General features: G+C 40.6%; 1 protein-coding gene across 4 annotated transcripts in view; it reads left to right on the plus strand.

Moving 5' to 3' along the window:
• The window catches only part of WSCD2 (WSC domain sialate O sulfotransferase 2), a 1,045,855-nt gene extending 1,021,208 nt beyond the window's left edge, over nucleotides 1-24,647 (plus strand). For all 4 annotated transcript variants that reach the window (XM_085633353.1, XM_085633355.1, XM_085633356.1 and 1 more), the window contains one exon: nucleotides 17,422-24,647. In XM_085633353.1, the coding sequence (XP_085489479.1) occupies nucleotides 17,422-17,774 (353 nt within the window). In that variant the 3' untranslated portion in view covers nucleotides 17,775-24,647. The remainder of the gene's footprint in view (nucleotides 1-17,421) is intronic.
• The last annotated feature ends 837 nt before the right edge of the window (nucleotides 24,648-25,484 follow it).

Here is a 25,484-nt window from a genome sequence, read left to right on the forward strand (position 1 = left end):
AACTGAACAAGGTACAGAGTTTGAAGTAAAACAGATTTTCGGCTCCAAAGAAAAGAAAGGGCAGGTTTACTATTTAATTGACTGGTTGGGTTTTGGTCCTGAAGAAAGGTCATGGGAATTGTCTACAGAAGTGCATGCTCCTCGGTTAGTCAGAGCATTTCATAAAAAGTATCCTTGCAAACCCCGGCCCGAAGAATCTGCTTTGTGAGGGGGTACTGCCAGAACCCGCTGTCCTTCAGTCCTAAAAAAGAAGCCAATGAATGTATTGCAAGGAGACAATCTAAGATGGCTCCGTTTAGAAAAGGTCAACAGTCTAGTGTTTCCCCCGGTCCCCAGGTGCACCCGACAGAATGTCCCAGAACAATGCCTCTGGAATCTCGCACTTCACCTGAGATTCCAGAGGATTAGGCAGCAGATTTTGAAGTGGCACGAAAGTTAGCTAGGGTAGAGGCGTCGTGCTATGTCGTGTTCAAAATTAGATGCGCCAAGTGAAATTCCGGAAAGTCGAGTTCTTGATTGATCTTCAGTATTAAGACTGTTCCTTGTTTAACAGTGTTGTGCTGGTGAGTTTTGGTGAGAGCGCATGAGGCAGGAAAGTGTAAGCACAAGGGACATTTGAGAGGCTATTTTGTATCGCGTGCATGAGAGAATTGGCACGTCTTGATTTTGTGAAGCGTTTGGTTTATTTTCACTGAGCTTCAGTGTGAAGTAATTTGTGCAGTTTTATTTTAAGTTTGCAAAGGAGGCTACCCTGTGAATTAATTATATGTTTAGCATTTAGTTTCAGTAGCATACTTAGATTTTCATAAGCTAAATACAATTGCAGAACATTTCAGTCACACAAGCAGTTAGTGAGTTCAACAGACACGAAGTCAGAGGTTAATTGACAGAAAATAGTTTTACATACAGTTATTACAGGAATACTTACCAGCAACTTAGTTGAGTACAGAAGTTGTAGAGTAGCTCAAGTGTCAATAGTCCTGTAGGAGAAAAAATAAATAATATCAGAAGAACAAATTACCAAATAAGAGGTCATTTATACAAGGCAATACACGATTTATGTGCGGTAAGAATAGGAGATTAGAAATAAAAGGCTCTAAATACAACTAGACTAACAGAGATAAAAAAGAGCTCATTTATTTCTAATTGCAGAGAAGAAACATACACAGAGCAGTTTATCTTGAAGAAATTTAAAATTACTTAGAAGAGAAGCAGAAGCCAAGTAAAAGTGAAGTAGAGAAGAAAGACATAAAAGATTAAGAATAGTTGAGTAATGTATATTTAACGCCTGTGTTACAGTTTCATCAAAAGAGTCACAAAGAAGATTGAGAGAGCAGGACAAGAGTGAAGAAGGAGAACACCTGGTGAAGACTTGGCAGTCTCTTCTCTGTCCCAAACCCCTTTCTCCCCTGAGAGTTTGTCGTACAAGTATAAATTGGCGGCGGGGAATTCTTGGAGGGGCACCGGGATCTGACGGCACTCTACTCCCTTGCAAGTAGGCCAAAAGGCGATTTGACATAGAGGCTCACAGTTTGCAACTCACCTTAATAATATTCCTGAAGTATATCGGATTGTGACCCACTAAGAATTGGTATTTTGCAAACCAACCTATTAGTACAAAGGTTGGTTCACAAATGAACCCACTAGGTCACAAACTGCCACCAGTATTTTGTGGCATGATGTTATGTACATTTGGCCCAAAGTCACTAAATTAACCTGAGCTCAGCCCCCTCATGGCTGTGACGCAGGGTAGACAGGCTTAGCTTAGTGCATTGTGTAAACTATTTATGCAGTACCAAAACCGTATTAAAATAAAAACACCAATCAATAAAAACCTTGAATCAATTTAAAATAATAGAGTGAAATTGAGTAACAAAAATGACACTAAAATGACAAAAAACAAGTAAGGGGATAAGAATTTTAATAATTTTAAGTAGAAATAGTGCCACAAACTGCTAAGCACCAAATGATAGTCCATAGTCGGGGTAGAGCGAGACTTGGGCAGTATTTCAGGTTGACCATAATGGACTGTGGGTCAGATACACCAGCCAGATTCCTCCTTGTCAAAGATTTTACCTTCTAACTGGTGGGCTAATTTGGGGCCTTATTCACAAAGGTAAACTTACTCTTTTGTGTAAGATTAAATTTTGTTCTATTCGCAAACCATGAGTTAAAAGTAAGTTTATGACTGGGGAGACTCCACATTGGGGTCAGACAACTCCACATATAAAAAGATAGGCCTGTCCTATCTTATTATGTGCAGAGTTTTCCACCAAACTCTACATCAGCCACTCAGTTATTTCAATCAATCAGTCAATCAACCAGGATTTATAGAGTGTGGCTAATCGCCTGTGAGGGTACCCAGCCTCTGGGTTCATGCTGCTCAGGGTGTGGTCAGTCAAAAAGCTAGGTCTTGAGTCCCTTTCTGAATTCCGGGAGAGAAGATGAGGTTCGGAGGTGAAGTTCATTCCAGAACTTGGTGGTGAAGTAGGAGAAGGAGCATCCTTCACTGTTGCTTCTGCAGATGCGGGGAGAGTGAGCGAGGATAAGGGGTGCAGAGCACATGTCTCTGGATCGTTGGTGGAAGTTCATGCGGTGGTTGATGTATGCTGGTCCCTGGTGATGTGAGGCTTTGTAGACATGTATCAGCATCTTGAATGGCATGTTTTCTGGATGGGGGGCCAGTGGAGCTTCTTGTCCCAAGCTCTCAGGGTTGTTGGGCAGATCCCCCAGGCCAGTTCTAAGGCTTCTAGGACCTCAGAAGCAGTATTTGAGGGCCAGGGCTCACTCCAGCAGCGGCCACCATTAAGGTCCAGTCCACTCTCCAAGTAGAATGCTCCTTTTTAGTGTGGGTAGCTCTGAAAACATGTGTTTCATGTTAATCCCTCAGTAAATGCACTGCACGTGTTTACTGCCAGTGTCTGCCTTTGAAGACAAGAGCGCTGGAATGCAGCTAGGGTAAGGGACACTTGGCTGGTTACATGTGAACACATGTACACACCCGGGTGCACACATGTGCAGGCTGCGAGAGGGAGACTATTGTCGTGCTCAACTCAGTAGCCTGGCGCAGAGGGACTTTGCAGAGTTAGATATTGACTTTGGATAAATTGTTTAATATTAGTGCGCACTTATAGGTAAATTCAGTGTGATTGACTGTTTTGTCTGTAGTAACACCTTATTATACATATAAGGGGAAATCTGTCTCTGAGTGCAGTTTCTCTTCCCTTAGACCTACAAAGGCTGTTGGGTATGAAACTGGGGTGGAAAAGGCACACCCAGTTCATATGTGGAGGCCCCAAGACCATATGTCTACATTTATGGGTCATCCAGAATTGTCATATTTCTCTGGCCCAGCTCTGGATCAGAGGCCATGCCTTTTGTCACCCTTCTGGGTCAAGTTAATAACACTTCTCTCCAGCAGCATGAACAAAGGCCTCCCTAGTCGCAGGATTCGAGGACAGGCCTTTTGTCACCCGGCTGGGTCACGTTAATTACATTCTGTCCAGCAGCAACAGTGGCCGTCCCACACAAAAGGAGTAATTAACCGTGCTTCCCTCAGCTCCTGAGCAGGAAGGGGTTGGGATGAAAATCTTCATCTGTTAATTACTTGTCACATCTTACCAGGGCTGGGGACACCTCAGGCTCATTGAACAAAAGAGGAAGCCCAGACAACTGGAGCCACCACAGGAGGAGGCTCCTCTTTGAAGTTTTGGTGGGAAAGGCTGTGGCAGGAATTTCAGTACTCTCATGCTGAAATTAAAACTACTAAGCAAGAATACTTTGAGGATGAGAGCAGGTAAAAAAGCCAGAGAAATTTTTACTATTGTAAAAATATTTTTTGCCCCGGCCACCTGTGCATGGTTCCACCCACCCTCGGCTGACTGGTGTGAACAACTGGCTACTTATTCCCAGTCTAAGATCCATACCATCCAAGCCTGTCTGTCCTCTAGCTCTAGGCCTGATGAAGAACTACTGGACACCTTAGAAGCCACCTTGGTTTCAGAAATTTCTGTTTTCTGTCCAATTTTTATCCAATTTCGTTAGAGAGTTCTCTGCGAGCCTTGAGTAATCATAAATCAGGCTCTCCATCCGACCCCTGCTCATCTAGTTTACTAACTTTAGGGTCCTGTGTAATTAACACCTTGGCAAATAAGGTGCTGAATACGTCATTAGAAACATCCACGGTGCCATGGTCTTGGAAACAAGCTAAAATTCTACCCCTGTTGAAGAAACCTTCTGCATACCCAGGAGTACAGTCTAATTACAGGCCTATTTCCCTGATTCCAACACTGTCCAAAATACTGGAGAAGCATGTAAATCAGCAGATCTCTGTATATCTGGAATCCAATAACCTGCTCCATCTCAGCCAGTCCGGCTTTAGACCCCACTTTAGCATAGAGACAGCTTTGATGGAAGTTTCAGAATACATCAAAGGTATATTAGATGTTGTGGGGTAAGGCTGCGCTGAATATGTTAGACCTATCAGCAGCCTTTTATACCGTACCCCACTCTACTCTTGAAGCGTTTGCAGTCAATCGGCATAGTGGGTCCAGCCTTGGACTGGCTTGCCTCCTTCTTGGAAGGTAGAAGTCAACAGGTTTGGATTCCTCCCTTCTCTTCTGCACTACGTGAGCTGTCAGTGGGAGTACCCCAGGGCTCTGCCCTGAGCCCAACATTATTTAATTTGTACTTTACTCCTCTCGCCCAGATGGCAGAAGCCCTGGGAGCAATAGTTATATCTTGTGCAGATTATACTCAGCTGCTGTTCTCATGTGGAAAAGAAGTGTTTCCAGAGCGACTGATAAAAACCTGCCTCAAAGTAGTCTTTAACTGGATGGCTATACATCAATTGAATGGACATGCCGAAAAAAAACTGATATTCTTTACTTTGGCAATGCTTCTCCAGAAACCTGGAAGGCTTTCTGGCCTGAAAATGCCCCCTCCCAAGGCCCTCTGGGAGGCTTAGTCATGAACCTAAGTGTCAAATTCGATGACGGCCTGTCTTTCAGGCCACAAATCAGAGCAAAAAATCCAGGCCTTGATTACTTCGAGGTTGAACTATGGCAATGCCCTATACTTTGGTCTGCCTGAGTATCTCATAAAGAGGCTTCATGCAGCTCGCCTTCTTTTGAGTTTGCCAGTTAGAACGCACATGTCTCCTCATCTGCGAGCCCTTCACTGGCTTCCTGTCAGGGAAAGAGTGCTGAGTGCAGTTTAAGGCCTTGCTGCTAGTTCATGTAGCCCTGTATCAGACTGGTGCATTCTACCTCAGAACTAGGTTTAATTTTCATGTTCCAGCAAGAAATCTGAGGTCAGCCAATACATTTTTAGAAGAGACAGCCAGAATGTGGCGTGCACGAGTTAGAGGAAGGTCTCTTGTCTTTTTGGGATCCATAACTTGTAACAAATTCCCTCTTGAGCTTAGGCGATTTTAGTAACGAAAGAAAATGGAATCAGCACACATCAGTTGTAAGTCTTATTTAAAGTTCATTTAAACTTTTTTAGTTACATGATAATGTTTCAAAAGAGGTTGAAATATTGTCTATTTGTCCAGCTGTGAAATAACCAGATTTACTTTCCTTTCTGACCTGTGCTTGGCACTGGGACACTCTTTACAAGTCACTTCATCATCATCGTCAGTGAGGGGCGGAGCTGAGACCCCAAGAATAGATTGACTAGTGTCTAGTGACTACAGAAATATGACATCTTAAACTGTATCAGCATGCTGTGCAGGAGGGTTGGGACGGGGTGGAGAGATGATGTGGCACTTTAGGATTGACCAGGGGTGTCTGACTTCTGCAACCTTCCACCCCCTGTTAAAAACTCTTGCAGAAGGTAGAGAGAGAACTATTGGTGCTGTTTGTGCTTTTTGCTGCTGGACCTTGGGATTGTGACAGCCAGGGAACACTAGAGAATAAACCTTGTGATGCCCAAGAGGACCAAGGACTCTGCTCCCATTGACCCCAGGACCAGTGGGTCTCTCCAAGGCCCAGTGAGGCCAGCCCCCTTTCACCACTGAAGACCAGTTGGGAGGAAGATCTGGACTTCTTTGCCCAGAGACAAAGATCAGAAGGAGAGCTGGCACAGGGAGCCTGAGGAACCAGTACATAGGGCTTTATCGCATCTTCAGTAATCGCCCCTCTGGTGGGCCAGGGCCAAGGGGGTCCGTGAAAGGATTAATTATCTATTTTAACCAAGGGAGGGGGCATGTATGAACCCCTGTCCACAGGCTCCCTGATGCAAAGCAGACACATGGCACCATGCACCCAACCCTAGGAACCCAAGCACACGAATGGCCCCAGAAGGCCTTCTCCACCCCCTGTGCCAGTGTCTGGGGGTGGAGGGCCCACAGTAGACTGCCGCCTGCCAATATAGAGGGGGACATGGGGCAGGTTTGCTCCCACACTGGCCAGAGGAAGAAACCCACATCCAGGCCGGAGCTCCCAATCATGCACTGCAGGGCTAATTTGCTTGTGTCGCTCCTCTTGTGGTGGATCCAGGAAGACGGGGGAACCACCAAAGAACTCACTAAGAGTTTGTGAGGCTACGGTAGGGCAGTGTTTTCCCCCATAAAGTTTTTAGAAATTAACCCTCCATTGACAGGGTCTATAAAATGGAGGACCCCCACGATTTTTATGTTTTTAAAGCACTCTCAAGGCTACAGTTTTGCTGTAAGCTGGAACTGCAGCAGCCTCTTGGGGCTGAATCAATGGCTACATTTTATGTGGTCAGAAAGTGGTGCTCTCTATGGCTGTTTTATGTGGCCTGAAAGTATATAAAAAGCACACAGATTATGTTAATTTAAAAATGGTTTACTGAAATAATACTATGGACAGTGATTATTGATCAAGGTTGATATGATATGCTTTATTGGTAATAATAAGTGCATTTATCCATGGTTGTTGTTGAATTTTAGATTCACCCACAAACTGATGATGTTTTTAACATGGGCATTGTTGTACTTGTTATATGTTGAACCCTTAGTAATGTGATACTTCCCTGTATTATGATTTGTTGGCTGGTATTGGTGGGGAGTGCTGTGATTTTCAGGGTCATTACTTTTAGGGGTCAAATATGATTTCATGGTGTGATCTAAGGTATTTCAATCTTACAATGTACTGTTTAGTAAATCAAAATGTAGTCTTTAGTAGTGTGTGCTTAATAAATTTACTTTAAAGCCAGTGAATGATGATTGCTATTCCATACCACCTCCCCTGAGTAACCCTTGGACTGCTCTGCTTCACTACCCTGAGAGAGTAGAGCGCGTAAGGTCAGGAAAAGGGTCAAAATATTTATTTAATTGAAGGAAGAGGGAGGGTTATAGTCTTTCATGCAAAGGTTGACAATTCACAAGATTTGGCATGTGGTAAAAGGATGCAGGTATATGAGTTCCCCCATTGGCTTTGTGAATATGTAGTTAAGAAGAGATTGAGTGACCTAGAGTAACTCTGTAAGTAGCTGGAAAGCATGCTGGTAAAAGTTCTGATAGGTACTGGTACAAGAGGCTTTGGCTTTGGTGATGATTCAGGTTCCCTTAAGCATAATGTGGGTCATGAGGGAGAGCCAGGTGAGCTCTCGTAGGTTTATGTATTCAATATGATGCGTAGATGTGCACTATTATAATACTGTTAACAGCTACAAGCTCAGATTCCAAGCCCTTTGTGGACATTCAGAAGAAGAAACAGCATGTTTTTGTGCTTATTAAAACAATATAAAAATATAGACATTATATGGTAGCAGAGACTATGCTTTTTCAAGCACACTTTTTATACATAAATAGTTGGTAACAGGGGCAGTTGCTAATATGGGTATAGGGACCCCACCCTGATTACTTTCTGCCACTTTTCTAGTATACAAATAGTGAAAAATAAACTATTATTCACCTTTATAATAATAATTTTAAAAAATGCCAACCAAATTGAACAGCAGTTTGAGATAGACATTGACATCTATGTGATTGCTGTCATAGCCCCATGAAGATGCCTGCTCCGGGCAGCAGAGAGATTTATACAGGTTTGGTGAAGTTTCAGACCAAGGTATACGATCCTGTCATACCTCATTGCTTCCCCACTATCCTTGCTAAAGGTAGCCACTGAGTGCTTTAAGCATACACCTTGCAGTGCGAGGGGGTATCTGTCAATCAGCTTGTGATCCCGCCATTTCATTTTTATTGTCACAAAGGTAAGAAAGGGTGGAATGAGAAAGGAAGAGGCTGAAAGCAAAGGTGCACTGTGTATCAGCCTGAACCCTACCATATGAGGTCCGCATTGATGCCCTGTGCAGCTTCAACCCTCATTTTCCTGCTTGTGTGCTTGAGGTGGGAATTCAAAATGGACTACTGCTAGCTGAAGGACTGGAGTGTGTCTTCAGCAGTCTAATAAATGACAATAGGCCTTCCTCTAGCTAATGAGAAGTGCAATAATGCACCTGCAGAAGAAATAAGCTGCATACTAGCAGCATTAAAGCAAGCATTTTCCTCCTAAGGTCTAACGTCAAGCTAAGTTAACTGGAGAATCAAAAAGGATGCATGTTAGAAATGGGATTTCTGGTTGGCTAGGGCAAGCTCCTAAGCCAGGCAGAAACCACCACTCTAGTCAGGGCAAGGGAGTTACACGCTGAAGGTAACCCCTACTCACCCCCTTGGTAGCTTGTCAGAGCAGTCAGGCTTATCCCAGAGGCAATTGGCCAGATGTAGGTTAAAGCAGTTTAGCAAGTCCTTAATAGCGATTTTTAGAGAATCGCTAATAAGGACTCGCAAAATGCCATGTAGGTAGGAATCGCAATCATTTTTGCGATTCCTACACATTCCTTATTTGCGACTCGCAAATTGCGAGTTGCAAATAAGGAATGGCTTCCCATTCATTCCTATGGGCTAGGAGGCCCATAGGAATGAATGGGAATTGCGCGTGCAATTTGCGAGTACCCAGTAGGTACTCACAAAGTGCACACGCAATTTCAAGGGTGCTAGGGTTCTAAAAGGACACCCTGTTGCACCCCTGAATTGTGCATGTGTGCACATGTGTCGCACATACATGCCCTAAGGGCATGTATGTGTGCCACATGGCACTTTGAAAAAAGCAAAAAGTGATTTTTTAAAGGAAATCGCAACTTAACACCAACTTGAAGTTGGTGGTAATTTGCGATTCCTTAAGGCATTATCGCAATTTGCGATGCCTACTAGCATAGCATTTAGGAAATTGCAAATTGCGATTCTCTAAATGCTTGCGCAAAATGAGGAATTGCAATTTTTGCGATTCCTTATTTTGCAAGTAGGTATTTGCCTACCTACTTAGCACACAGCTAAATTGCGATCACAAACGCTGATATTCTGCAAATGTCAGCGTTTGTGATCGCTATTTCGCTTGCTACATCTGACCCAATATGTAAGGCGTTTGCGCAACACACTCGTACAGCAGCGACACACTAGGCACACCACAAAAGAAAATCCACGAAAGGTTATAGAAAAAGTAGCCTTTGTATTACTCATAAAACACATTAGAACACAATCACATATATACACTGTGCCACCTGGCACTAGGTATTACTTTACAGGGATTATTTACACTTACAGGGCCAATCGGGCCACTGTCATAAACACACAATTCGCAGGTAGTGAAAATCAACCAGTAACTACTGGTAAAGGCACTTAACACAGAGCATCAGGCACAAATCAAATAACGGCACTTAGCATATCACATTATGCATACACATAATTAGCAGTGCACCATTGGACACACTTACAGTGTGCACATCTTAGGTACATGCTTCCAATATCACCACTGGTAAAAGAACACCCCATATACCTTTACATCAGGGCTATACAATAATGACTCTGTATATGTGGTGCAGGAACCCTGGCATTGTATCACCATACACATAAGGACGTCAGGGGATAACCGCGCCCGTTGCCCGTGATTCAGTAAATCTCCACAGACAGGCTGGAACACAGGGGGCCTCCATCAGAGATCTCACCCCGGCCTAACACTAAGGTCTGTGTGGCTCCTAATGGTGGCAACTTTCAAATCCGGGGCCCCTACTGGGCTCACCCTGGAATGCCAAGAAAAGAAAATGCCCCCAACAAGTGTGCCTAAATTGGCAGCTGCCCGTAAACCAGGCGTAACTGCCACCAACAAGAGAGAGGGGCCCGGCCACTACTTCAGGCTGCAAGGGCCAGCCACACCCCCTCTCCTCATAGGTCCGCAGTCAGCAGCTCTCTCTCTCCCCAACAGGAGGAAAAAGGAAGCCCGCTGTGGACCGCGTTTGGGCTGCTGAGCAGTGCGTGCCTTCCAGCAGGAGGTGGGGACGACACTCACCCTGCTCCGGATGCAGCGGTCCCTTTGTTGATGCCGGCTCACAGCACCTCTCTTCTTCCTGGTGTACGGTGCCACTTGGTCCACTATCACGTGGTGCAGCCACTCTATCCCTCAAATGAAGAAAAGGGGCAGGACACGGAGCAGAGTCTCTGTCGGTCCCACTGGCTTCTTTTTCCTTGGACAACACGTTCCTGCTCGGCCCGTCCCCTTCCTGGCTCGGCCATGCAGCCTGTCACTTCTGCCTGACTTTCGGCTCCTCCACCTTGGGGGCTGGATGCCAGGCAACGCCTTGGTGACAATCGGCCACTCCGGGTAGCCCGTTTCTTCCAGCCCCAGCCTCCGCAGCTATTTTTAAATGAAACAGGCTGCAGGGCTACAAACTCCAAAGCGCAAAGTCCAAAGCACTGACTACATGCTGGGTTAAACCACCCAGGGCAAGCCACGCAGCCCTGGGGGATGACTGGGGGCCTTGAGCCGGGGCAGGCCAGCACACCAGCAGAGCCCAGATGGTGACCTCCCGGATGCCCATCAATCCCCCTGGTCCAACGTAGGCATGGAGTCACAGCCCCAATATATATAGTGCAAATGTCTTTGTTCTGCCCCCTTGCACAGGCCTAAGCAGAGTCCAAACCAGTTCTGGGGGGGCACTTAGAAACATCTTTACAGTGCACAAACACCCTGATTGTTAGTGTAGGCTCTGGCCCCAGACACACCATAGGGGGCGGAGCCAGCATTGTGTAAGGCAGGCACAGTCCTATTCAGGCCCAGATGCTACTCCTCCCACTACTCCAAATGCAGATCGGCCTATACAGCCTAGCGCTGACTCACCCAGCCTCTCTGGAGCCACTGCCCCTCCCCAGCCCCTGTCATCCAGAGCCAGACATGCAATACACAACAGGCAGACACAAAGATACATAGCACATAGAAATGCCCACTTCTAAAAGTAGTATTTTTAAAATAGTGATAATAAATCTGTGAACACCATTACGCAGCATTTGTTACCAGTATTCCAAACATACCAAACTAGACCACGCTACTCCTCTCATGTCAGGAATCACCACTGAAACACATATCAGGGAATCCCCAATGCATTCCTATGAGAGGGCAGCCTCACAGTAGAAACCAAAATTGCTGTTTGTCACTACCAGGACATTCCACACAGTTAAGGCACATGTCCTACCTTTTACTTACAGCACACCCTGCCCACAGGGCTATCTAGGACCTACCTTAGCAGTGACTGATATGTAGTAAAAGGGGAGCCACAGATGTGGCACCCACTTTATGTGCCACGTCACAGCAGCAGTAAATTGCGCACGGAGTCCCTGCAATAGCAGAGGCCTGAGACAGGTTTGAACGGCTACTTTGGTGGGTGGCGCAAGCAGCGCTGCAAGCCCACCAGTAGCATTTAATTTACTTTGCCCTGGGTATATGAGATACCACTTTACAAGTGACTGATAGGTAAATTAAATACTCCAAACAGGTGTAGACCAATCTTACCACGTTTACCACAGAGAGCACATGCACTTTAACAATGAACAGCAGTGATAAAGTGCCCAGATTCCTAATACCATCAACATCAGGTCAGAAAAAATACCAGGAGGAAGGCAAAAAGTTCAGGGATGATCCTGCAAAAAGGGCCAAGTCCAACAATGCACATTACAGTATTATAAATCAATGGAAGCAACAATCAGTTTTAAACGTGAGTATACAATAAACATGGTTATATTAGTCAATTGATCAACTTAATACACTTGTGTGTAAACTCTTAGTGACTGCAATGGTTACACACTATTTATTCATTTAAATGTAGCTCGCGTTAATGAAGTATAGCCACACATTGAATATAAATGTTGTCTATGAGCATATAAATGTATGTACATGACCTATACAGGGGGTGTCTAAATTAGGCTGCTTTAATAGTAAGTGGGTGTAAGAGTGAGTGACAGTGAGGGAGTGAATGAGGGACTGACTGTAATAGTCTGACAGCGTGTGACCATAAAGAATTCTAAAGGGATCACTGCTATTCCTTTGACCACAACTAGATTGAGCTCACATGTAACAATAAAAATCAAATGTTGTTACATGCATGATGAATCAGACACCTAGACCACTGTCCTGTACTCAGTTTCTAAAAAGCACGTGTGACTAGTTTTCTAAGATGAAGTTAATATGCTTAGCCGGCCTTTGCCTTCCCTCACCGCAGCATTTCCAGTTGTATTTTATCTTAAATGTAATCTGGCTTGGTGAATGGACATCGAATTGCACAAAAGTGATATGTTCAATAAAATGCGTGCTTCCACTCAGAAAGAACGAAACTTGACCCCATTCCCTTTACTATACAGCAGAACTAAACTGCAATTTCAGAATCAAAAAGGCCACATTTTGCTTTAGATCAAAGGCTCGTAGGTGTGTGCCTTGGGATGCAGCAGAAACAAAGGGGGCAAGGGTCAACACATCTGTTTGGTAGCATGTTCAGACATGCGAAGAGTTACATCTGTGGGAATAATGCCTGCCTATTAGTATTCAAGGTGGAGCAGGCTACGATCCCCCTTGACTGCTTCTTCCCTGTACACTAGACTTTGATGTACATTTTATTTCATCAGCTTCTTTTTTTTACCATCCCTTGTCTGACACATCAAGTGCTATTGTGACATGACCAGCTTCTCTTCTTTATTTACCATCTAATAGAAAATGTTACTGTTGTCAACGAGCTTGTTTTGAAATGTTTAGTCAGCGTGGATTATAAGGAAAATATAGAATGCATATCACAAGACAGGTGAATTGACTTGCAAAACATTAACGCTTACCTGATAGGAGGCACAAACAAATTGTTTGCAGCACCACATCGCGTTTTTGTGTTCTTTTGCTTTTCCCTGCTTTTGTCTATTGCTCGAAAAATTAATGTTACAAGAAGTGTAATCAGATAAAGGCTTCCCTACTCCACTCAAACTCAACTTTCACAAGGTGGGTCTCACCTTCTGTATCTCTTTAATTTTCATACTCAAAGTAAAAAACAAAAAGACTATTTTTTCTTACCACATGCACCGCCATTCTGTGCAATCCTCTCCCTGCATCTCCTGCAAGAGAAGATTGCACTTGTCCTCTCTTGGTCATGGCAACTGGATTATTGGAACACAGTGGTGCTGGAACAATTATCAGAGGGAGAAGGGTGCTGGCATTAATGTTACATCACTAAAGTCATAGGGTCTGAGAAAAATCTACGCCTTATGCAAAAAATCAGGTGTAGCAAATGGGCCAGGCCCATTCAGCAGCAGAGTGTGGAGGGGGGGGGGGGGGGTGATATGTAGCTGACGGTATATTTTTGGAGCACTGGTGAGGTAGCAAACTATCATTTACAGACAGCACATTTCCCCGTTGACAAGGCTACCAAGTCTGCATAGACATGCAGCTTTAGTAGTAAAACTATAAAGCGCAAAACCTATAATGTGTGGAAATCGGGTTTCAGTGAATGTTTATCATTTGCGCATCACCAAGTATAGTGTCTTGATTTGTTTTACTCAGAATTACAAAAAGGTGCTTCATTTGTGCTCTCCTAATTGCTGATATATTTTGAAATATGTGCATAGTTCAATTACTAATACTTAAATGTGTGTTAGAAAACAATTGGCATCCTATAGTCTTTCCATTCCTTTCCTGTACCCCTGCAGGATTGTCACTAAGATCACTTTTTCAAAATCCTATCACTTTGCAATCAGAGAAAAAAAAGTACACTCCAGTTTCTAAATAAGCAGGAATTTGTCAGTAGACGCTGCCTGACATTTGACCTTTGTCTTCAAACATGCAGCAAATGTGACAAGATAAACACACAGAGGGCCTGATTCACAAAGGGCCTCCACACTCGTGGCGGAAGCCCCGCAGTTGTGGGGGGAGTCTCCCCACATTTGAGAATTCTTATTGTGGAGATTCATTCCCGAGTGCAGAGACTCCCCCATGACTGCGGGGCCTCCACCGCTAGTACGGAGACCCTTCGTGAATCAGGGCCATAATTTAAAGGCATCTTTATTGCTCATTCACTTTCTGAACTCTAGCATGGTTATCCATAGGGGTGCTAGAGCACCCCAGCACCCCTAGTTCCAGCACCTATGTTGGAATACAAACTATAACTCTCCTCACGAGTATACTGGAATTTCTGAACCGGTCGGTATTTTCATATGCAGTAAATCCCAAATGCTTTACAAGGGAGAAATCCACAGAGAAATACCTGAAGGGCATTATACTCAACATAAAGACTACAATAACAGCTTCACTCTCAGGATAAAGTGTAGGCATACTGATTCCTGCATGGCATTCCCTGTTCCACATGAGGGTATGGTGTCTCAACTTGTGTAGCCACATTAATATCGGGATATAGTGTTACTGATTTCCCTGGAATGCTCCCGGTATTCCCAGTATTGGTAACAACAAATGTGACATTACCATCCCTAAAGTCTGGACCTGTGTGGGTCTTAAAGCACAGACGAGTAAAATGTAGAGATATTGGAGCCTATTCACCTTTTTATGTAAAGTTTAGTTTGCAGTAGAAACACCTCTGTTATGCCTACCAGAAATGCACAAAGTGATTCCTGGTGTGCTTAAATGCATTTACGACTAGAAATTTCACCAACACTTATGCGGAGAAATCTGTAGTGGTAAATCCCACATAACAGCAGAAAGTGGACATTTCAAGACATGCTTTGTCTTGGAAGTTTGGAAACACCAACAAGCATATACATTTGTGGTCATTCCCAAACATCCGACCCCTTTAAACCATCGAAATGACTGGAGATTGACTCCACACAAGGCCTGGCTTAACTTTCTTTTCAAGATAGGTGTGTAGTTAAAGTGGTTTCTCCAAGAGTAAACATATTTTCCATGTAGAGAATAAAATTAGAAATGTGCATTTGCACAGGAAGCTCTGTTCCACCTGTGCAGAATTCTACGCCATGAAGTGCTCGGAATAGTGGCCCACTGGAGTAGTCACATGAAAATACCAGTAGTACCCCAAGCTACCTATGCAAGGGGCAGCATTCCATGAGTACTACTGGCAATGTTGTCGAACACAAAAAAATGTCAAAGTATGGTCAAGTGCAGATCTAAATCTAAACCTGTCATTTACTTTTTGGGGTGACTCGGGCACTCGTCTTGACTAAATAATGTGTGTCATGATTACACTATACTTCCTTATTATCGAACAATTAGATGCAAAGCCCTCTGACTAACACATAAAATATGCAGTGGTCATGCAACCAGGCAAGTGATCAAAGGTGCCCACTTGCCAGAAGGGTCAATTGGAAGCAAATGGAGGCTGAGCAGGAACACTGACCTCTTTCCTTTAGGGCTATTCATTTGATCTGTTTACACTTCTACTAATAAACCATGAAATTTCCCTTCAAACTTGAGGAGTCTAATGTGACCTGCTTCTATATTCTTCACAGTAGTTCACTAGAAGAGCCAATTTGCACCTCCTGATTTTATCAACCTCTCTGAAAATGCATTGATCTTTAAATCTTGTATAACATAACCATTCAAGTTACCTCGCAAAGAACAGGCGGACAGTAATCTTAGGAGTGAATCTTTCTTCTGACTTAAAAACCCTGGTTCAAAAATAAAGGTACCTTGACTTGGAACACACCTAGCAGATGAAATTTAGTCTTGGCACATAACCCACCATGACAGCTAGGTACTCAAATTGGTAATGGGACAAAACCCACTCACAAATCTTCAAAATTGGAATAATCATGATTATTGTTCTTTTTACCCTAATAGCCGGTGATTGAAATGAAAGGATTTTTTCTTAGCTCACAAATCACAATGAAACCCACTAGAACGTATTATCTGCCTACATTAACACTCCATAACGTGTTGTTATGAATGTGTGTATCTAGATAAACCATTTCTGTATATATGTTTTTATGTATTCCCATCTTTTAAGTTAATATATCATCGTTGAAAGATCTTTTAGGCTGTGTGCTTGTGCATATAAAACCTCAAGATATAGGGGCCTTATGCTCAATTCAAATATGAAATTGTAAATTCCAACTAATAATGGCTCACAATTTCCAATTTGTTCTTTGGAATGTACCACAATCTATTTGGGAAAAGTGGTCACAATTTGAGCACTAAGTTCTACTGAATGCATTGGTTTTGCGAACTGAATCATTTACTAATTGGTCAGATCACAAAGTATAGAATTTCAGTGGATCCAAATCTGACCTACCTTTTCAATCAGAGGAATGGTGGCTGACTGGGATCAGCAGACCATCATGCCTGTCATTGCTTTTAATTAAAGCAATGTTTTTCATTTTAAATGCAGTCTGCTTTCCTCAAAAGAAAACGGGATGCATTTAAAGATATAAAGAGTTACACAAAGCCTTTTTAGGAATAGGAAATTGTCCCATGGACTACTGTCTGCTCCTAAAAAAGGTTTGTCTCAACATTCACAAAATGGAAGGACCCCATTCTGTTTAAAAATGACTTTCCACCTCTTTTGAGGTAATGGTAAAATATTATTATTTTATGACTAGATGTCGGTCTCATAACATTAATACATACCATTAGGAATCAGTATTTTGAAGGGACGCTCCTAACACACCCCTTCCAAATAGCGATTCTTTATGGTTTTCCAAAACCATTTAATGATTCTGTAAAACCTTTCTAAATGGGTTTAGTATATTTTGAAATGGGTCTTAGCATTTGCAAACATCTGATTTACAGAATCAGAGGGTTTGCAAATGCTAAAACCCTTTGTACATGAGGCCCAATGGTATACACAATAAAATCCACTGCAGAGCTTATTTGTGAAAAAGTAAATTTTCCATATGTGCATAATTATAGAAGAGTGTAAAGTGCACTGCAGAAATTCATTGTTGATAAGCTGCTCATCTTGGAATCTTAAATTGTTTTAGTTGGAGCTCTTATCTCCTATAAATCATTCAACAAACCAGTGTATTGAGGATAAACCATACTAGGATGATAAAAATCACAAAGGAATAAAGATCTCATCAGAAATGCATAGAACCCTAAATATGGCTTATACGTTTTTGTTGTTTGCTGTTTTAGCAGTGCATAACTATTACAGGTACTCACTAGTGTCCTTTTTCTTTTGTAGAATGGCCTGAATTTGTCAACAACTATGCACCTTGGTGGGCAACTCACACTATTGACTGGCTGAAATATGGCAAGAATGTCCTTGTGGTACACTTTGAGGAACTAAAACAGGACCTTTTTGTTCAACTGAAGAGGATGGTGAGCCTTTTAGGGATTCCCGTTGTACAGGACAGACTTCTCTGTGTGGAAGGTCAAAAGGATGGCAATTTCAAGCGCTCCGGATTAAGAAAGTTGGAATATGATCCATACACACCAGAAATGAGAACAATGATCAATACGCTAATTAAGACTGTTGATGCTGCACTGAAAGTCAGAAACCTTTCAGGAGTTCCAGATGATTATTATCCAAGATGATGATTTGTTGGGCCACAGACAATGACCTTATTGCTTGGTTTTCCCAGCCAGTGACTACATTCACCCAGTGGGTGGTACTTGGTGGCTCGTATGCTGCTAATAGCTGTTTATGAATTACATGCATGAAATGACCACCACACGTTGCTGGGAAAAACCTTGGCAAATCTCATGCAATGCACATTTGAACTCATGTTGGGGGAAGTTAAATTGAAACTGGTGTTGCAACGTGAGCATATGGGGGTATACTTTTTTCTGTTTTCTGTTTAGTATCTTGATAATGTCCTGCACTTTCCATTTTGCAAGCTAACAACTTTGCAATAAATATTTAGAAATTGTGAATTGAAGAAAAAGCCTATGTTTTCTCTAAAAACTATTTTAAATAGATGGGACCATTCAAAAGTAAGTAAATGAGTAGCTTTAATGTTATTTTGCTAAGGTTCTCATCTTTTCTTTTTGTCCCTTTTTAATAGAAGACTAATAGTAAAATAATTTCACATTTTTGTTCCTTTCATCTGAATTTTCTTTAAAGATCACTTGTTCCAATAGAAAATAACTTTCATAGCTCATGTCTTACCTTTCACAATATTGGTGAATCAATATCTATCTATTCTAAACAAGCATTATGGCCAACTAAGCACAAACGGTTTTAGTGCTAAAATGAGGTTAAAGTACATTAGCTTCATAATTAGGTACTTTGAAGCTATTCCACAATATCCCCAAATACATCGCAGCCAATCAAATCATCTAACTCTCTGTCATAAATGAGACTGAGGGATGCCTGCATCAACTAAAGCAATGTACATAGTTTACTTTCCCCCATCAAAGATGGATGCTGCTACCAAATAAATTGGGTATGGTCAAATGATACATTTATGTAAGTTTTAAGGCAGTAACTGGAACAAAATGAGACATGATGAAGGATTTCCCCCGAAAGTATGTAGAGGAAATGTAAAGAAAGATAATTTTTTAAAGCATATAACTGACTGACCACACAAGTCTAAATGATTACAAGATGGGCAAAATGTACCTGGCTAGACTAGAGTAGGTGTTTGGTCTAATGGTGCAAGCAGTATGATTTCCTTGATAGCCAGTTAACATCTTGCACATTTATCAGTAAAAACAATAGGAAATTTTACATTTGACCTCATTGTATTTATAAAAAGGTAATATTTTTAATAAGTCAAATACATTTTATATTTGTATTAATCATAGCCATATATAGAAAATGGAGAAATGTTTCCAAGCTAAATCATATATGAATAAACAAGTTGGGTGAGCTTGTTATTGTTGGTGAATATTAATTATGCACCAACTAGACAATGTTGTTGGACTGCACAAATGATCATTAAAGATTCATGTTGTAATTAAGAGAAGCCTCGTTGCTTGATGTTGCTTAGGTCTTAATTTAGTAGCATATAGCTAGATACAATTGGAACAGGTTTTTCAATGTCAAGTTAATATTCCAGTGGCCAAAAAGTACCCAACACTATTGATATTTACAAATCTATGACTTCTTGGTAGATTATGTGAGCATCACAAATCTACTGAAAACAAATGCGAGTATTTTGATTTGTATTTCATTAAATAGCCAAGTTATCAACATGGACTGTTGACTGAAACTTTCATGAAAATTGGCAGAAAGAAACAATTTCCTTAAGGACTGTACTTATTTGCAATAAATCAAACACATTTCAAAACATGCAAGCATAAAACTTGCTTAAACAAATGAACAAAATAGCACATAAAAGCAAGAGAAGAAATGTCCAATTCTTAACCATCTTAGGCACTTTTACTTGAATCACAGAATTGTCTCTGTAGGGAGGACCATACAAAGCATGAATTTAAAAGACAATTATAAATCTGCAAATACAAACAGAAAATACACTCCAAAAGAAGCAAAAGAGGTTATCATTTAGCAACATGTATATCATACATCTACTTCCAATTTGAGCTACCCTCATACTTTGCTTTCAGTATGTCAAGAAAAAATGTGAAGACATTTTGCTGTTATTCAGGCCTACAACCTGTACAGATGTATGAATTCTGTTCATGTTTTTCATATATATTAACTAACAAGAGGAAATGACAAGAGTATAGATTAGAGAGGATGTTTTTAAAGAGTCAGAGATTGTCAATAAAATCCTGGTAAGTCTATGTATAAAGGTTTGGTTTTCTGTAACGTATCAATTGCATATATGATGGAAATGCTTAAACATGGCTGCCACCACCTTTATCTTTTACTTATACATGGAAACATACATTAAGAAGAAAGTTTTAAAGTGAACTATGACATGCAATATTTGACTATTTATTTTACATTTCAGAAATGTGATGATTAGATTTTATTTTATGTGTGGCTTAGAATGTTAGTATATCTAAACAACAATGTGTACCTAAGGTCTGCATAAATGTTGACAAATTTCCAATTCATGTACAGAAATTCATGTATGGTCCAAAGTTATATTATGTACTCTCAATTTTTGATAATTGGATTTACTACGTGCTCATATTTAACTGGGTTACATTGGGCAAAACTACTTGGTTATATGTCTGAATATTGTTAGCAAAAGTATAACCTTACAGAAATATTGTGTCTCAAATCGCATATACATAAATATCATGCCATTCTAATATTATTGTAAAAGGGGTAATATTTCACTGAAAAATATACCTCAATATTTCTGTGACACAGTATTTTGGTTACGTTATGAAATTCTGGTCCCATGCCACAAACCTATGCAGAGCCTAGTCATGTATGATAGGATTCAGTGATTAAGTGTATATTAAAGTGGAAGTGGCTAATGCAATATATATTTGAAACACAGAGAACATTTACTATTGGAAATAATAATCACAGAAATCGTTTATGAAAACTCCTTAATGTGTTTATGAAACACTATCATTAGAGGATAATAAAAAATCTTTTCTTATAATTATGATGATCAAAAATATCTAGAGTGGAAAGAGATTACTGAGAATACATTCTTCAGACAAAGGTACATAGTCTAACTGAAACCTTCTGCACAAGTAAGCATGAACACAGGAAAAAATGAATAGATGAACATTTCAACTATACCACTTATAGAATACTGTCTTGAATGGTTCTTTGCTCTAAGTATTTTCACCTTCCATTAAGAGTATCATGAACACAAAACTCGTACTGCATTTATAATTTGCTAATTTTAAACAATAAGCATCCTTTGTTGGCTGAAGAGCCAAAGAGAGTAGCCGTGAAAATATCTGAATTGCAATACAGAAGACATTGACCACTTTATGTTAACAGACTGTGGAAAAACCACCAACCTTACATAAGAGGGTGAATACCTGTTCTCAACCTTTGTCCCCAAACACCTTCTATTTGCATTTCAGTGGCCAGGTACATTTCACGGAATCTTGCAGAACATCAAAAAGGATCTTAAAGGTCTGCTTACCTTTTTTACTTTCCACTGCCTTCGTGATTTAAATGACCAGGGATAGCAAGTTCAGTGCCAGTGGTACCAAACTGTGATGCAGGTTTAGTAGCCTAGGTCTGGTTACCTCTAATTTGCATCCACCTCTACATCCCATCAGATTTTGTCATCATATTTGGAGACTACACAAAAAGAGAAAATAAGAGACAACTACCTTGAGAAAAACTGATTTTCATAGCAAAGTACCTTGAGCACAGGATCAAATCTTCTTAGGGCTCACCTTAGTATAGCTTGAAGTCTTATTAGGCAACCAAAGAACTTCATCTTAATGAGATTCCTACAGCACTGGCATCCCGCATCATGATTATACAATTATACCCCTTACTTTACTGTACAATCACCAATCTCACCGCTAGTAAATATATACCACGTTGGTACTATGATGATGTTATCCTTAAGATTATTGGCACATTTCGAAGGTTTTTGGCCAAGTATTGGTGTTTATCCTGTGCATTGAACACTTCAACTTGTTCTTTGCCTAATAGCTTTAGCTTTATAGTTCATCTGTATGACAGTCCTTTGTATACTTTCTTTAATTGATTGTCTGGTACTATAATTGTGCATAGCTCTTGAGCTCACCTATCTTTGTTCTACAGCTATTTTGTTGGCTTCATGAAATATTATTCCTAACATTATTTTAAAAACAACATCCTCTTAATTACTGATGATTGTTTGGCATAAAAGGTTTAGTCTGGACCCAAATCTCCCTACCTGTTAGCAGTATGCAATTAAAAAGCAATGTGAGATAAGACAATTCTAACTTGTGACTTATTCTATATAAGTTTTCTAATTATGGTATTAAGTGTTTCTCTTGTAACAAAAATTGGCTACAAACACTTTATTATATAATGGAATAAACATACTGGTACTTATACACTGAGCTATTTTGTGTCACAAGAATTCACATTAGTATTCCTTGTAGATGTATTGATGACAGCAGATTTCTCCACCACAATTGCCCTGAAATCTGCAGTTGTAAATCTCACTAGAGGTGGAAAGTGACTGTTAAAAGGAATGGTTTGCTTTGTAAATTTGGGAACGCCATACATTTGTGAGCATTCCCAGACCCTGACCCCTTTTCACCCTGGAAATAGTTAGAGATTTGCTCCCCTTCCAGGATGTGGAAGGGAAGGGATTCCACCCAGATCTGCTGGGGTTATAGAGAAAGGACTTTCTCCATTGGGAAAAGTATATTGTATCCACAGAGTAAAAGAAAAATGCACATTTGTACAGGTGGCTCCATTACCCTGTGGAGCCTTCCACGCTGTATAAAATCATGCACAGGGGGAAAAGGAGAAAGTTGGAGCTGTCATTTGACATTGACATTAGTAGGCATGGAAACCTATGGCTGTCACATCTTTCCAGGAGTGCTCGTGAGATGTTTATGAAGAGGAAAAAGTTGTAAATCTGCACCCATGTGAAGTCATAGTTCTATTAGTAGATGTAATACTTTCTTCATGATTAGGCCTAACTCTGTTTACGGGAACTATGTAACAGAAATGATTGTGACTGGATGTCTTTTACATGCAATACTTATTATGTGAATCTATAACTATGACAATGTTGTTACATAACGGGAAGTTTCCAGGCAATTCAACTTCCACGGTCCTCCTGGGGCTACAGGATATGTAGTTCATGCTTGATGCAGGAGTGTGTTTAATAACCAAATCTACTTCCAACTAGAAGTATTTTTAATATAAAATTTTTCCTCCACCCAAACAAAATGTCACTCAAGCCCCAAATTCGATAATTAACCAAAAGGTCCATCACAAGAAACACAAAATCCTTTCAAGTAGTTATTTGGTAAAGAGGTCACATGGAGAGTTCTAAAGCTTTTAAGATTGTGCAATGTAACCTAAAAGAACACATATCAACCACACTGTACCTCTGCATTATGTTTGATTCTAAATGAATAGTTAAAACCTATGCATATGCATGCTATTCCTGTTATTCAATTCTAATGGTATTGCTTCCACATCCGGCTATTTAAAACAACATTACCAATTAAATTAATTAATTTAAGTACATAATTCAATGTCCTTAATCTAGCTTATGTGGAATGTCTTGATGGTTCTTTTTTGGGTGTTTAACTTACATGGTCTGAGGTGTTATTTAGCATCATTTTGCAAATTCACAAGGTTGGGCTACAATATGACTCTTTGTTTTTACAGTGTGATCATTGCTGGTTTGCAGCAGATAAATTGTTTATATTTGATCTATTTCAGACAAATCAGTATAAGGTGTTAAATAGACAGACATAGATGGCACCAAATACACAATTTGTGTGGTGTGCCAATGGTGATTTACCTAATGGGGTACCTATTAGACATTTTAAAGGTAGCCCTGTGTGGAAATCTATGAAATATTTGGTGTCGCAAAAAAATTAAAAACCAAAGCATTTCTATATTTTAGTGGCCTTTATCACACAGTCTCAATTTTTAAATGCCAACTAACACTTACAGAACAATATTTATTCCTAACGCAGTTCAGGGATGTTCCTACTAATACAGCACCCAAACTCCCAGAACCAGGAGGTGCGATATTTTGCTGTGTTACACACATTACTGTACCATTCTGAGTTGTCAACTGAAGAAACGATAAGTATCCACAAAATCTGTGTTTCTGTACATGCAATTCCTTCATTCTCAGCCATTTTTCAGGGATGAACTATAGCCGATTATACCTGGTGAATATTTTATCAAAAACTGAGGGGGTGCAGTAATGCTGAGTACAGAATGACCACACACCTCACTGTTTAAGATTTGGTGGTGAATCAGGAGATCTGAGTAGCTCGGAATAACGGCCTTATAAGTCTTTAGTCATTGGCTAACCCCCTCCAACCCCTCTCATTTAGCAAACATTCAGTTCTCTATTTGGATGTAAAGGAAAAGGCAAAGGTAGGTTGACTGGTAAGGTGGCTGGTATGTTGGCTGTTCCCTAAAAGTTACATCCATTGGCTTGTGTTTCTTGGAAGAACATTCATAGAATTTAACTATACATTTGAGTAAAAGTAAAAAAGAAAAAAAACAAATTGTGCTTAAATATGTAATATATTTTTCTAGTGTGTAAGAGAAACCAAATACGAGAAATGAAACAGTAATGCACTGGAAATCTATTTTTTTCCTAATTATTAATTCCTTTCCTGTACAGGATATGTGTACAAAGGTATTTATATTATCCCAGATGGAGGTCAAATCTTAAACTGTACTTTGTAAGCAACAACTGCAATGTATGAAAATCATTACAGTCAAACATATATTAACCATGCTTCAAATCAAATACATGTTAGGTTGTAACCAACTGGATTCCACTTCGTGATTTTGTCAAATTGCTTTCTGCCTTCATTTGTCAGAAAATATCCTCAGGTTAATTCCATTAAATGAGTTTTGGTAAAATTCTAAAATGTGTTGGTACTTATTTCATGTGATTATCCTTTCAAGCATACAACAACTAGTATAAAGCTATTGGTAGGTACATAGTTTTCCATGTGACTTCCTACTAAATTAGATTTAAATTTTATAATGACATAACCCATAGCTCTTGGGCCAAATCGATTTGCACTGACGCAATGACTGATTGGTGTTAGACACATACTAGTTGTCCAAAAGAAGGGTATTATTTGTGAGAGGGAACCACCAGCAATGTAATAAGACACAATCATGTTAGTTCCCAACACAGTTCAATAAGATATATCCACACAGCCCATGTTAGCTATGATGCAAACAGCAGGGTTTCCCCAGAAAAATGTGTGATAGGATTAAGCACTACCCAGCAACATGGAAGTGAAGGAAAGAACATAATAAAATTCCCAAATCAATTTAGAAACACCTAGAAATTTTCGAAAAGCAAAATAACACAAAAATAGCTAAAGCAATGTAACAGGAAATGGGAATTTTTGAAGAAAGTTAAAAAATTCCCATAGGAACAATATATAAGCAAAAGTCACAGCTACTTTATGTGTTTTTCCAAACAGCTGCACAGAGCCTCCCCTTGTACTAAAAAATACAAACAAACTAAAATTGCTAGCAAACTGTGCTCTCTTACAGAGATCAGTGGTTGAATCAGTTTGCTTCCATGTGCTCTTCCTGGCACTCTTCGGCTGGGCTCCAAGGGTGAAACAGGCCTTCTATGCCACTTCTTTCTGCTACAACGTCTCAAAGGTGCTAGAAAGGTTATCCCTAGTCTCTTTTACAACTACTAGCTCCATGGACCCAGATCTGTAAATAGCCAAAGCTCTCAC

This window comes from Triturus cristatus, chromosome 11 (assembly GCF_964204655.1).
Source record: "Triturus cristatus chromosome 11, aTriCri1.1, whole genome shotgun sequence".
Lineage (NCBI taxonomy): Eukaryota > Metazoa > Chordata > Amphibia > Caudata > Salamandridae > Triturus > Triturus cristatus.